This window comes from Phodopus roborovskii, unplaced genomic scaffold (genome assembly GCF_943737965.1).
Source record: "Phodopus roborovskii unplaced genomic scaffold, PHOROB, whole genome shotgun sequence".
NCBI classification, from domain to species: domain Eukaryota; kingdom Metazoa; phylum Chordata; class Mammalia; order Rodentia; family Cricetidae; genus Phodopus; species Phodopus roborovskii.
Window position 1 is genome coordinate 48,367,310 of NW_026126433.1, and position 14,399 is coordinate 48,381,708.

A 14,399-nucleotide genomic window follows, 5' to 3' on the forward strand; every position below is an offset into this window, starting at 1 on the left:
AAGCTTATAAAACCCCAACCCCTTCTCATCATCTTTTCTTATTTATGGATGTTCTTTCAGTGATGGGAATTGAACCTGGAACACTGTACATGCTAGGTGCTCTACTACTGAGTGATACCCTAGCTCTTGTATGGTTAAAACATCATCACCACCAACAGCCACTTCTATCTTTAAATGACTTATGATGATTCATTTTAATTGTCAACTTGACTGTATTAAGATACAACTAGGAAACTATGAAAGTACACCTCTGCTTCATATCTATGAGGGAGTTTCCAGTGACAAGCAGATCAGGAAAGGTTTCGCTAAACAATTGTAATCAGTTGATGTATTTGAAATTTGAATAGACTGCTGGAAAGAGGCACATCTAAGGAAGGTGGAGCCTGGCTGAGGATGTGGGTCACCAGGAACAACACAGCTCTGGTCTCTTGGTTATAATTCTACTCTGTCTACCACAATGTGAACGTGAACTATCTTGCTCATCTTCACGGCCATGAGATCAACATGTTCCTGCTGCTACAATGGACTGTCTTGATAGAGGCTCAGAAATATAGGGCCACCTGGCCATGGACTGAATCCTCCAAAACATGGAATTAAATAGATTGTTCCTCTTTTTAAGTTGCGTACATCAAGTCAAAGCAGTACAAAAGTGGCAAGCATACTAATAGTACTGAACATAGAGGAGATTCCCTTTCTACCCCACCTGAAGTCATATGACCTCAGAGAAATAAATCTAAATTCCTCATCACATCAGCAGATATCCCAGTATATGCTGGTCCTAAAGGTTGGAAATTCAGCAAAAGGTGATGTGTACAAAGCAGCGTGCTCGGTTGAGAGTAAGTTTGGAGGGAGTCTTGTCAAGGTCAGATCTCTATAAAATACCGTACCTCTAAGTTAGGGCTTTATTTGGTGGAGTGCTGCATAAATGCCATAAAAGCTTATGGCCCTCCATTTTCCTTGCAGTAAATATCCACTTTAGCAAATTGGAAGGCAGGAGGAAATGGAGTTCTGGAAAACATGACTGTAACTAGAGCTCAGCATGGATAGTAGCCACACAACTTCACAAAGACTGTGTGGCCCAGCAGCCTATTTGTAGTCTTCTACAAAAAGTCAGGCTTCTGTTGAGGTCCCTCATCCAAGAACCTGGCTTAGCCATCTACACAAAGCCAACTGCCAAGTCCTGCTTGACCCTCTCTGTCTTTGCTGAAACAAACTCCCAGAAATGCTGAGGGTTTACAGAAGCCCAATGGCAAAGGCCTGGAAGAATAAACCATGTCTACTTTCTTCATACAGAATTTAAACTATCTACAAAATGTGCTTAGTGGCTTTGGGAGTAAGCCCTGAGGGTACTATAGACAAGCTGGATTGCCTCTCTACCCATGGAAGGATGGCTGTTTGCTGGGCTGTGGCAAACCGATGAACTGTCATTGTCAATGAGGAGATTTAATGACTCCCATGCATGTGCATACAACACAGGGGCTCTGTCACAGAAGAACATCTCTCAAATGCATGTCAGAGGGTTATCATGCAGAAAACCAGCAACCAAGACCAAATACTATGCATGATTCAGCTACAATTTGATTTGTGACTATTTCAAGTGTATTCTTGGTGCAAGACAGCAGGGAGCTGGTTGTAGCTAGTTGTAGGAGGGAGTTATACTGAGAAGGGCCCTGATGAGCAGGGAGGGCAGGCAGTGTGTGGGGAGGTGTGGGTTTCCTTACCTCCTCTCCTGCCTCGATTTCCCGAACTGCACGCAGTAAGAGGTGGGGCCCGTTGAACACGATTGAGCAGTTGGGGTCACAGCTGTGATTCAGCAGAGACATGCTAAAGAGAAAAAAAAGGGGGGTAATCATCAATGCTTAGAGTTAAGTAGCTACATTAAATGGGAACAACAGTCAAAAAATAGGCTTGATGGAGAGAAAATGGGGACTGGGCTCTGGGAGCACTCACAGGCATGCCCCATATCCTGCTTCATATGAAGTCAAGTGCTTCTTATAATACAGGCTATTTAGGGAAGTTTGATAATAAAAACAGTTTTTAGTTCTTTGGGGGGATAGGTCACATTAGATATCATCTGGTAACAAAACCCAAATGAAGGTGTACTGACAAAGTAACCTATAACGAGATCTCCTCCAAGCTAGCAGCAATCACAACCGTCACCCAACATGCCATTGACCCACAGAGGGTCTCGTTGCTGGACTCTGGTAGGACAGGGCTGTGTCTCTGCTAGATGCTCACACTGAAGACTAATCAGGTGGACATGCATTCTGGGAAGGAGCTTAGTCACTTTATTTTCCTAAAGGTTTCATGTGGGAAATGCTATGACTTTACACTGTCACCGTGGACTGCCAGCAATTAGGATGAACACATACTGTATGTGTTCTCAGTACTGGAGCAGGGTGACCAAATTCAGCCACCACAACAACCTTGTGAGGATTATTTACAGGTGAAGAGACCACTGCCTAAGAATGAAATGGCTTATCCAAGGATGTGCAGTTTAACTGGTGACTGAACTGGAACGAGGTAGCCTGAGCTCAGAGGCCACACTCAGAAATCTCTACGTTGCTGCTTTTTGGTACCTGTGCTGTGAACAGACCTGACCTGCAACCAATGTGGGTATAACAGAGGAGGCTGAGTCTCAGACACAATTGCTTAGGAAAAACACTATATTTCAACCCTAGAAGCATGAAGATAGAATGAAAGTCAGGTTGGTTCCTGGGATACATGCCATCTGGCAGCTCAGGGACAAAGGCTGCCAGAGTGATTGCTAAGGGACACTACAGCAGGCTACTCCTGAAGGCTCCTGAGTCACAAGTCTGGTGCAATAACTGTGTGCTCCAACACAGGAGGCTAAGGACAAAGCTCAGGAGAGATTTATAAGGGTAACTGAATTCCAGCTTCAACCTACCCCAAAGTCTGCCTGAGAACAAATGGCTAAATATGAAATCTACCTCCTCTTAATATATAATGTGGGTTATAAGACTGTAACATTTTCACAGCCTCTTGTATTTTACTACTAAGTTTTGAGTTTGGCTTGGAGCTAGCTGCTACAAATCCTTTGTAATGACCTCCAAAAGGCTGGGGAGCTGGGTGGGGGTTGGATGGTTTAGGATGTCTGCCATACCTGGGGTACAGGCCAACGCCAACCTCCTGCATCTCCGCATTGCAGATGGTGAACGAGTTGCAGATCACCTGTGCAAACAACAGGGGCTGTTGTTAGATGTCCACTTGAGGAATCTCACATCACTCACAAAGGCTTGCGATTTTTAGGGACTGCTTGGAAGAGTTTCCCCAAGCATGGATTCTGTGTAACTTTAAAATAACTTCTCGGATACACACTCCCCCAACCCTGGGGAAACACACAGCTTCAAAGAGCGTGGAAACTATGAACTGTAGTAGTCTAACCTCCCCCAGCCACATTCTACAACTCCATGAAGTGTTCGAAATTCAAAATACAAATAAGGTACTTATTAAAATCTAGGTTCCTGGGGCACTGATGTTTTTCAGACTATCGGCCTGGTCCAAAGGCCCCTTTATCTAAGGAATACAGCAGCCTGTTTGTTTTCATTCCTGCAGAGAGCAATGTGCCCTAGGGGGAGTTTGTGATCCAAGCTGCCTACAGACCACAAGGAGGACAGGAAGCTACACCATGAGGCCATAGCACATACTAGACACTCAGAGCCCCTTGCCAGGCCTGTGGCGTGTACCTGTGCCCTTTGGGAAGATAAGGAAAGAAAGAAAAACATAATCATTATACACACGGAACTTTAAAACCTTGTTTGTGCAGGAGGCGATGGAATGTGTCGGAGGCCACGAAGACCGCGCACAGAGCACTGGGCTTGAGTCGCTAGTCTAGACCCTGGCATGAGACACAGACAAGAGGAAGAGGAGTGGGGGTGGAAATCCAAGTCCCTGCTCTCACAGAACTTAAAGCTCTACACGAAGAAAAGAAGAAATCCCCGAGATGGAGAAGTGGGGATGTGGTAAGGAGCCAAAGTGAATGAATGTGAAGAATTCCCTGGAGAGAAGCTGAGTCTGCAAATGTAGATCGACTACTTAGAACTGCAGTGCTGTGGAGAGGCTGGAATGCTGCAGGTCCAGAGTCTAATTCCTCTTAGGCCAGGTCTAGCCTCCTGAAGAGGCATTCCTTGCCTCCTGTGGTGTCAGACATAACATGCCAATAAACAGATAAAAGCCCTGGGATGCATTAACCTAGCAAAACCTATTCTCCACCAATCAAAACCTATTCACCACCATATAGCAACAACCGAGGCTTATAACTGAGATTTCTCCACAATGGCTGTATTTTAAAATTTTAAAATTCCTTGATTTATTACTTTGTTCTGTTACTACCAAAACTGCACGAAACTGCTTCAACATTGGGACCTGGAATTTGGGGTAACTTTCCATGCCATGGATGCTCATATTTGACTCCAGAATAAACTATCTCATATTCACTTTGAGGTGAGAGCTGTGCTTTTGTGACATGGAGATGAAAAAAGAGGTAAACAACAACTAGAATAAGGTGTCAGGTGAACAGGGAGTAGAAGGGACCACGGGAATGAGCCTGGGCTTCATTGGCAATGAGAGAGTTGCAGCTGCCCCCATCTGAGTTGAGAGGGCACTGATTCCAGACTCTTGTGTTCCTGAACAAAGGGCTGCTTCAGAGACTCAAGCTTAGAAAGAAAAGTAGAGGCAGTATGTGAAGAAAGGGAATGCACTCCTGAGTATAGGAGGGAGCTAGTGACCTGAGGGGAAAGTCCAAGGTTGTGGGCCCTGGGGCGGATGACCCTGTGCAGTGCATTTACCTAACTCCCATTTGCACAGCAGGATTTTCTTGAGCATGCTCGGTTCCCTCTAGGAAGCCCAGGTGAGGAAGGATTTTGCCGACTGGCTTCCTTTACACATTATCCTTGATGTAGCTTTCTTTTCCCAGACTGTATTCTCCATACACAAAGGTGTATGTCACCAAACAAACCAACAGGAAGCGCAGAGGCTTTGTGGTAAGAGCGTTTGGGCACACCCAGCAAGAATGCTGATGTAGCCCAAGAAAGTGGTTGAGAGAAATTAGAGTTAGATCATACAGGACTCTAGAGCTATGTAGAGTTTAATTTTAGCTGAGACTCAAAGCCAAGGAGTAAATGGGTCTGATTTCTGTTGGCAAAGGATTGTTCTGACAGCTATGCACAGAACGGGCCTTTTAAAGGTAAGCATGCATGTACATGGGTCAGTGGTCGCTGCCCTAACCCAGGCAATGGCTTGGACACTGGGGACAGAAGTGGGAGGAGCTGGCTTCACAGGAGCACTGCTGATGGGGGACGGGTGACAGATAAACTTGGGGTTTGGCGTATAAGTGGCTGCTCATGGCTGTCATTTATTAAGAGGAGAGAGAACACGAAAGGAACAACTCTCGCACTGAGTGGTGGGGGATGACTCCATTTTGTTATGGTGAATTTCAAATGGCCCAGAGCCACCTGCAAGCCCAGATTAGGAATGAACAAATGGAGTCTGGGAAGCAGGTAGGGCCAGATATATACATTTTGTATGAAAAATAGAAAGCCCATCAAAAAGAAGGGGACACAACCATGGTTGAGATAGATCATGTCTACAAACGAATGCCGACTGTACAGAAGAGCTGAGGCAGCAAACTTCTCCGTTAGATTTACAGGCAGGAACAGGAGTGCCTCCACTGCCGCAGAGAGCCCTTACAGGAAAGCTAAGCAATGTGTCACTATCTGGCTTTCCCCCCTCTAAAAGTCTGATAGAACCACAGCTTCAAACCAGGAAGTAAAACTGGTGCACAGACACATTTCAAACACATTCTGGCTAAATTGTTTTACAGGCATCTGCTTTGTATTAAGCTGCAAGGGTGTGCTGTCTGCATATGTCCACCTATACAGCAGATGATAAAAATACAAGGCTAAAGAGTCTGCGGTTATTTCTTGAAATTTTAAACATTCTTAAATGGTTACGAATTTGAGCAGATGCGATTATAGATCTTAAAGTTTGAAACGTATCTTATAGCAGTCCACCAACAAAGTCAGACCGAGCAAATCAGATCTGATAACATCAGAATGAAATAAACAATTTTTTTTCTGAATTTTGAAGCAAATTAAAGTTTCTTCTAAAGTATTTTTGTTCTGATGAACTCTTTAAGGATGAAAGTCTTAAAAAAACAAACAAAAGAACAAACAAACATAAAACCAACCAAACAACAACAAAACACTTTTCCAGGAACATGTTCCCTCCGGACTGGGTGATGGCTCTCAGGCCTGTAGCAGCATTTACCACATGGAACCACTGCCCATTGCTACCCTGCCCTAGAGTTCCCATGGTACACTGCCCTAAGTCGCTCAGATTGCTTAAAACAGTAGGGTTTTCAGATGGTGCCTTGCCCTGAGATACTCCATCTTAGGGATGGAGAATGACTCCATACCTAGGTGGACACAGGAACGGCACTAAACATAACATGTACCGATGAATGACTTATTCCTGAGAGTATAATTTATAAGTCATTACCTTATAAATTCATTGAGGTGAATTGGGAGTATAGGAATGCATGAGGATATTAAAAATCATACCATAAAAATCAGGCCCAAGAACTTATCAGAGACATCGAACCAAGGAAAGGATACAACTCCCTCACTTGGATCACATAAAGAGTTGGGCACCTAGCACTGAGATGGTTATGATCCCAACAATCTATAGCATGGCCATCAAGTGCATGCTTCAAGGGATGGACAGGCAGAGAAGTCCTGACTATCCCAGGGGCTTTGGTTTAGCTCCAGTCCCTACTGTTGACATGGCTACTCAAATTGCCATCTACCTGTCCACCTGTGCTCCACCTGGAGCTGCTGACCTTCCATCTACTTGGACCCAGATCTGCCCTTCACTTCACCTCATCCCTGAAGCTCAAGTCTGACACTGCAACTTGACTCTACAGCCAGCAACCAGCATCCTTAGATTCTTCTGGACCCGGGCTTTGTGTTTACCTCATCTCCACTGAGTTCACTTTATGTTTCAACCAGATTCCAGCTCTGCCCTGTCCGGCCTCCTAAGTCATTCTATAACCTACAGATATAGTTAATAATATCCACAGATACTATGCATGCATTTACTGTGTTATAAGTAATGTGTGATCTGCAAGTTAATATTAGTAATTGAGGCTATCAAGGAAAGCAATATTTTTGGCAAATTGATGTCAGTGATATCACTGACTTGTGAATTTATTGTTATCTAATAAATTCTGACATCACATTGTGGAGAAACACGATCATGCTTGTCTATGTTTCCAACACAGGGAGCTCATGGCACCCATTTGTTTGGTGGTGTGTAGAACCAGGCAAGGGTGGTGGTGGTAGTGTTTTGTTTTTTTTTAATTGTATTCTCATGCCTAGCACAATGCCCGTTATATAGAAGCCCTACTTCACATATTCAGACAGATGGATTACTTCAAAGGTATTGTCCTCAGCATTCCCAGGGGGTCATTATCCAGAACAGAGTTAGGGAAAATGTCTTCTTGTGAATAAAAACTGTAGCTATTTGTCACCTCCCACCTTTATGGAAAATGCTGGGTCCTGGGCCAGTAAAATAGTTCAGAGGTTAAAGTGCTGTGCTCCAAGTCTGACAACCTGAGTTTAACCCCCAAACCCATGGTAGAAGAGGAGAGCAATTCCTGAAAGCTACATGGAGTGAAAAAGAGAAAACCAGCCCACAACAATTGTTCCTCTGACCCTCTAAATGTACATACATCACACACAGACATACAGAGTGCACATGAGCCAGCGCCTACCACATACATCATACACAGACACACATGCATATGAGTCAGCACCTACCACATACATCATACATAGACATACAGAGTGCACATGTACCAGAACCTACCACATACATCATACACAGACACACAGAGTGCACATGAGCCAGCGCCTACCACATACATCATACACAGACACACATGCATATGAGTCAGCATCTACCACATACATTATACATAGACATACAGAGTGCATATGTGTTAGCACCTACTCACTTATATCATGCACAGACATATAGAGTGCATATGTGTTAGCACCTACTCACTTACATAATACACAGACATATAGAGTGCACATGAGCCAGCGCCTACCACATACATCATACATAGACATACAGAGTGCACATGAGCCAGCGCCTACCACATACATCATACACAGACACACATGCATATGAGTCAGCGCCTACCACATACATTATACATAGACATACAGAGTGCATATGTGTTAGCACCTACTCACTTACATCATACACAGACATATAGAGTGCATATGTGTTAGCACCTACTCACTTACATCATACACAGACATATAGAGTGCACATGAGCCAGAACCTACCACATACATTATACATAGACATACAGAGTGCACATGAGCCAGCGCCTACCACATACATCATACATAGACATACAGAGTGCACATGAGCCAGCACCTACCACATACATCATACACAAACACACAGAGTGCATATGTGTTAGCACCTACTCACTTACATCATACACAGACATATAGAGTGCACATGAGCCAGCACCTACCACATACATCATACACAGACATACAGAATACACATGTACCAATGCCTACCATATACATCATACACATACATACAGAATACACATGTACCAATGCCTACCATATACATCATACACATACATACAGAATACACATGTACCAATGCCTACCATATACATCATACACATACACACAGAACGCATATGTACTGGCATCTACACACATACATCATACACATAACACACAAGATGATAATGACAGTGATGATGGTGATGATGATGATGATGATAGAATGCTAAGCCCATTCAGTACCATATTAATTGAGAATGACATAACCAGAAATATTTTTTGTACAGGTCACAATAACCATCATGAAGCTCTTGGGTTCTACATTCTGTTGAAAGAACAGGTAGATAAAATATATATGCACATGTGTGTCACAATAAATAAAAGACCCAGAGAGAGATATTGGGGTTTAAGTTTCAAGCTGAAGATCAGAGAAGCAGCCAAGCCAGTAGATCTTAACTCTACCCAGCTGAAATGACAATCCCGACTCCACCAATTCCCAGAGGCAAAAGCTCTGAATTCCTGTCTCCTCCTCCTTATATTCCTTCCTCTGCCCAGCCGTACCCTCCTGTCTCCACCTTCCTAGTGCTGGGATCTAAGGCATGAGCACTGTTACTCTTCCCTTGAGTAAGCCAGGTGTTCTTGAATTCAGAGAGATCTATCTGCCTGTCTCCTGGGTCATGGGATTAAAGGTGTGTGCCACCACTGCCTAGTTTCTACAGCTAACTAGTGTGGCTGGCTTTGCAAACTGATCTCCAATGGCTTTATTAGATTATAAACAATATATCACCACACACATGTGCTCAGCCCATAATTTGAAAATATCTGCTCTTTCTATTAAGGAATGAAAATCATGCCCAACAATAAATTTTACACATTTTAAAAGCATTAGTTAGGCATAAACAGTTTTCTTTAAAATATCATACATATTAAAATAATAATGAATGATTATTTCATGCAAGAGGCACATTTAGAAATGCGTGTCAATAGGATTATTTCAATAAAAACAAGAGACACTATGGGCATTGCTTTAAAAATACTTTCTATGGCACGGAACTAGACAATATATATTATTATTATCAATTATGAAATTATTCTTAAGTTTTATTTTTTTCCTTTAAGATAACAGAGCATCTATACCATGGCACCCTTTGTTAGGTGCCAAAGTTCTAACAGGCACAATTGGTCACTGAATTGTATCTTATAAAAACCCTATATTTCATAAAAACCACCAAAGTTAAATTTGTAAATGTACTACAACCAAGTTTTTGTGTCATCTGGTGCATGTTCTGGGTTTATGACCTTGCATTCATGTTCTGAGGTGAAACATTCTCCTGTAGGATAGACACAGATATCACTTGATGCCAAAACATAACCTGGACACCACAGACATTAACTTATTTTAGATATTATGTGTTCAAATTCCACATCAGTCCTCAAATTTTTAGAAGTAAGCCTACACAGCTTACTTCAAACAATAACAGTTCTACTCTTCAAATAACACAATGAAATTTAAAACATTTAATAGGCGGAAATTCGGTCTCTCAACATAAGCATAGAGTGGTTCCTCAAAGAGCATCTGCATTGCTTTATAGTATCTCTAATGCCCGAGTAGAAGGTTTGGCACACAGGACTTCAACACAGACTGCTAATTAGTGGCACTAAAGGTGAACTTTCAAAAGAGCTTACCACAGTTTCATTAAGTTCTCTGAGTGAAAAAAAAAATGGAGCTTGGAAGAACTGGCAGATTATAAAAGCAAAAATGCAGACGTCTCTATACAAAATAACCACCCCACCCCACCCCCCATCCCACTGCTATAGCTAACTTTGAAAGCACAGTAAGTATGATGTTAGTCAGGGCATATTTTTCTCTCTCAGTTGTGTTTGGCATTTTATTAAATACAGATAGGGATTTGAAAAAAAAAATAACCTTTTGTTTGCCCCAAGGGTTTGCAGTCTCCAGTGGGAATGACAATAGCATTTAACTGGAAAAGTCTGCTAGAGGGGAAAAGGCAACATTTCTCAAATGAGGGCTCACAAAAACCAGGGTTAACCTGTTTCTAGAATGTTTCCAAGAGAGGGATATTTACGGCAACATACCCTTTCAACAGTGATGCTGAGAAAGTAATAACTAAAACAGCCACTGCCTCTTCATTAGGAAGGTACAGGACAGCTTTCATGGAGTGTCGGTGGGCATGTCTAGTTAGCTTTATTTACTCACTCTATAATGAATATTTGTATCAGAATCACATTGTACTCCATAATCACATGCAATTGTTGCTTGCAATTAAAGGTTTCAATACAGAAAGCAAGGGTGCTGGAAGACAAGAGACATGAAAAAAAAAATGAAAATTTTATAAATTTGACTCAGGATGCATTCATGGTGTTTTTAATCTGACTGAAATTCTCCCAATGCATCTGAAGACATTAAAAATGTTAGAAAGAGAACACTAGTCCTACTTTCAAAGATTCTTTACAGATACAGTGTACGCATATGTGTTTATGTGAGTATATACAAGTGTTCCATGGTATACCTGTGTCTGCTGTCAGGAGTTGTTTCTCTCTACCATGTATGTCTCAGGCTTGGCTGCAATCACCTTTAACTACTGAACTCTGGCCCACATAACTCTATTGCTAACCAACGGAATGAAGATATCAGTGCTTCTAGTGTGTTCATGGCAACGTGCTTGTATTTAACTACTAAAACCTCTCTTATCTCATGATTTATAAAAAGAACATGAAAGTTATAAAATATAACCTCACCGTTTTCCTTCCTTAAGGCTTTTTTTAAAAATTAATTTATTTTTTACATTCCAATTCCAGTTCCCCCTCCCTCCTCTCCTCCTACTTCCCCCATTATCCTCCTCCTCTCACCTACTCTACGAAGAGGGTAAGGCCTCCCCTAGGACATCTACTAAGTCTGCCCCATCATCTCACTGAGGCAGGACCAAGGCACCTCTCCACCCCCACACCCCTGGGCTGGGCAAGGCATCTCTCCATATACAATGGGCTCCACTAAGTCAGTTTGTGCATTAGTGTTAGATTTTGGACTCACTGCCAGTGGCCTTATTTATATATTGCCCCAGTCACACAATTTTTCTTTTCTTTTCTTTTCTTTTCTTTTTTAAGTGACAGTCTCAATCTATATAGACCAGGCTGGCCTCAAACATTTGATCCTCTTGCCTTGGCTTCCTAACTTGTAGGGTTATAAATATCTGCCCCATGCCCTAGCCTAATAAAAATTGTAAGAATGTTGAACATTAAATTCATCAGTGCAAGATGCTACGTAAGACCTAATGCAACAAAAATCTGTTAGTTATGTGGGGTTTTTTTTTGTATAAAATTCATATTGTATAAAGCAATTCAAACTGTTTGTATATCATTTATTAAATAGAAAATCATACATGCTATGAATTTTATTAAATACCTTTGAAATTACCTGTATAATGAAAGCTAAATAGATTATAAAATAAAATAATCTTAAGATAATTTTATTATCTCATTTACATAGCAATATACATGGACAGGTGTATACTCCACTGATTGGCCAACTAAAGTGTCTGTCACACTTTAAGTTCAGACTACAGCTAAGCATGCAATGCACAAAGGACACAGAGTCAATAATGCTTGGCCAAGGATAAAATCAACATCAAGGCCAACATCCTAAATGAGGAGGCAGTGGCCACAGTGCTGAGTGTAAACACATGAAGCCCCTTTGGATACCACATTGGCTTTGTGAGAGCTACCACATTCTTATTTCCTAAGGGCTATGAGAATTTTCAATTCCCCACCACAGAATTCCTCACCAAATCAAATGACCATTTTTGATGACAGAAAGCAAAACAGGAGTGATACCCTCGAGCATGACTTTCTTGGATGCTATTATCCAGCATCTCACCTCATTAAAGCCATCTGATGGGAAAGCACTCGATAGAGATGTCCCTCAAACACATATAAAAGCAGGAAGCTCTTTCATGCCATTTCCATCATGTAATCTCCCTTCCACATCCCGGAGCTCACAGCTGCTATGATACTCTTAAATAACTTACTGCAAGATATTGTCACAGGTTTCTATAGCTCTGCCATGGAATCTTGTGGTACAAGTTTCACTGAGATACATCCCTATCCAAAAGCCAATCACAATAAACTAGACTTCCTCCCTCTAGAGCCTACTTTAAAATTCTTGTTTAGCTTCAATTTCAAAAAAAGTTCCCTTCCATGATAATCTAGTTTCACATTTTCTTTTCCTATAACAGGCATAGAAATCCATCCCAGGCAGAGTCTGTTTTCTTCACTGTAATCTGTCTTAGTTCTAGTTCTGAGTTCCTAAATGAAGTGTGCTGGGTGGTTTATATCACCGGAATGAGACTTGATTGAACAGAGCAGAGTGTGGCTCAAACCATCTGTGTTTTTCCATCAAGCTAATGGAGAAAACTACAGGAAAATGTTCCATGAGAAAGTTAAGACTGAATACTAACTAGCTGCTTAATACAGTTCCCCAAACGAGCTACATCCTGGTGTGTGCTAAGGTCACTGTCAGAATGAGGGAGGAAGGTGAAAACTCCCCCAGAGAATTTCTGAGAGCAAGGCTCACACTGGTCATACCGGACACATTAGAATGTGACATCCAGAAGCATACAGTTCACATCACATCCATGAAGTGTATATGACTCCAATTCAAGTGTGCTTCCACAGGAAGAGACAGCATGACCTCAACAACCCTTATAAAGGAAACCATTTAATTGGGGATGGTTTACAGTTCAGAGGTTTAGTCCATTGTCCTCATGGCTAGACATAGCAGCATGCAGGCAGACATGGTGCTAGAGAAGGAGCTGAGAATGGAGAAGAAGCTACATCTTGATCCTTAAGGCAATAGGATGTGGTCTGCAACACTGGGCATGACTTGAGCATATATGAGACCTCAAAGCACACCTCCTCGGTGATGTGCTTCCTCCAACAAGGTCACACCTCCTACTAGTGTCATTCTCTATAAGTTTGTGAGGGCCTGATTACATTCAAACTACCCCATGTGGCAAATGGGAGACACCTCAGTGGTCTAGGCCTTCCGTGGCTGGACATTTGCAAGAGCCAGGGAGGAAAAGCTGTGCTTCAGACCACAGAGGGTCCCTCAACTGTGTGGTGCAGAGGCTGTGAGAAATGAGGCTCTGAGGTCAGTCGCCCTCATGGTCTCTCAAAGTACATTCTATTGTTATCAGAAGAAAATAAGAGAAAAACGGAGCACAGCTATATCCTCTCCCCTGTCATACCTCTTTCCCTAAAAGTTGTTTATCACTGCCCTCCCATCTTTCTCCAGCCATGCTCACAGAGGCCAACATTCAGAAAGAATCCTCAAAGTATGGGTTTAAAATACATACAAATCCGGGGGGGGGGGCTCTGAAAGACACACACACCAGGTCATGGCAGCTGAGTGGTCTCTTCCCATCCATCCAGTCTCTTTGCTCAAGTAGACTGCCTTCTTACACTGTTCCTGGGTTTTCTCTCTTTGCATCTTCCAGTCCCTGCAGAGTTGGCAGATCCCTTTAAATAAGGCATTGATCTTTTGAGTGCCAACCAAGACCCTTCTTAGGAGAGGGGCTCAGACCTGCCCAGCTGGAAGAGGGCAGTCTCTTGGCTTATAAGGCACTTGATGACACACTTACCCCAGCATTACGCACCCTAAAGGCAGAGTTCATAAAATACTCTGTGAGTGCATGTGCACTGAGCATATTTACTCTCAGTGAGTGTTGCCTTTAATAGCTTCATCCAGGCTGCCCAAATTTGGGA

At 42.4% G+C, this 14,399-nt stretch overlaps 1 protein-coding gene across 1 annotated transcript in view; it reads right to left on the reverse strand.

Annotated features, from left to right (window-relative positions):
• Smyd3 (SET and MYND domain containing 3) overlaps nt 1-14,399 on the reverse strand; it is a 504,787-nt gene that overhangs the window by 115,122 nt on the left and 375,266 nt on the right. Inside the window, exons 6-7 of the mRNA XM_051186397.1 lie at nt 3,125-3,192; nt 1,722-1,824 (exon numbers count right to left, since the gene is read on the reverse strand). Coding sequence (XP_051042354.1) covers nt 1,722-1,824; nt 3,125-3,192 — 171 coding nt within the window. The remainder of the gene's footprint in view (nt 1-1,721; nt 1,825-3,124; nt 3,193-14,399) is intronic.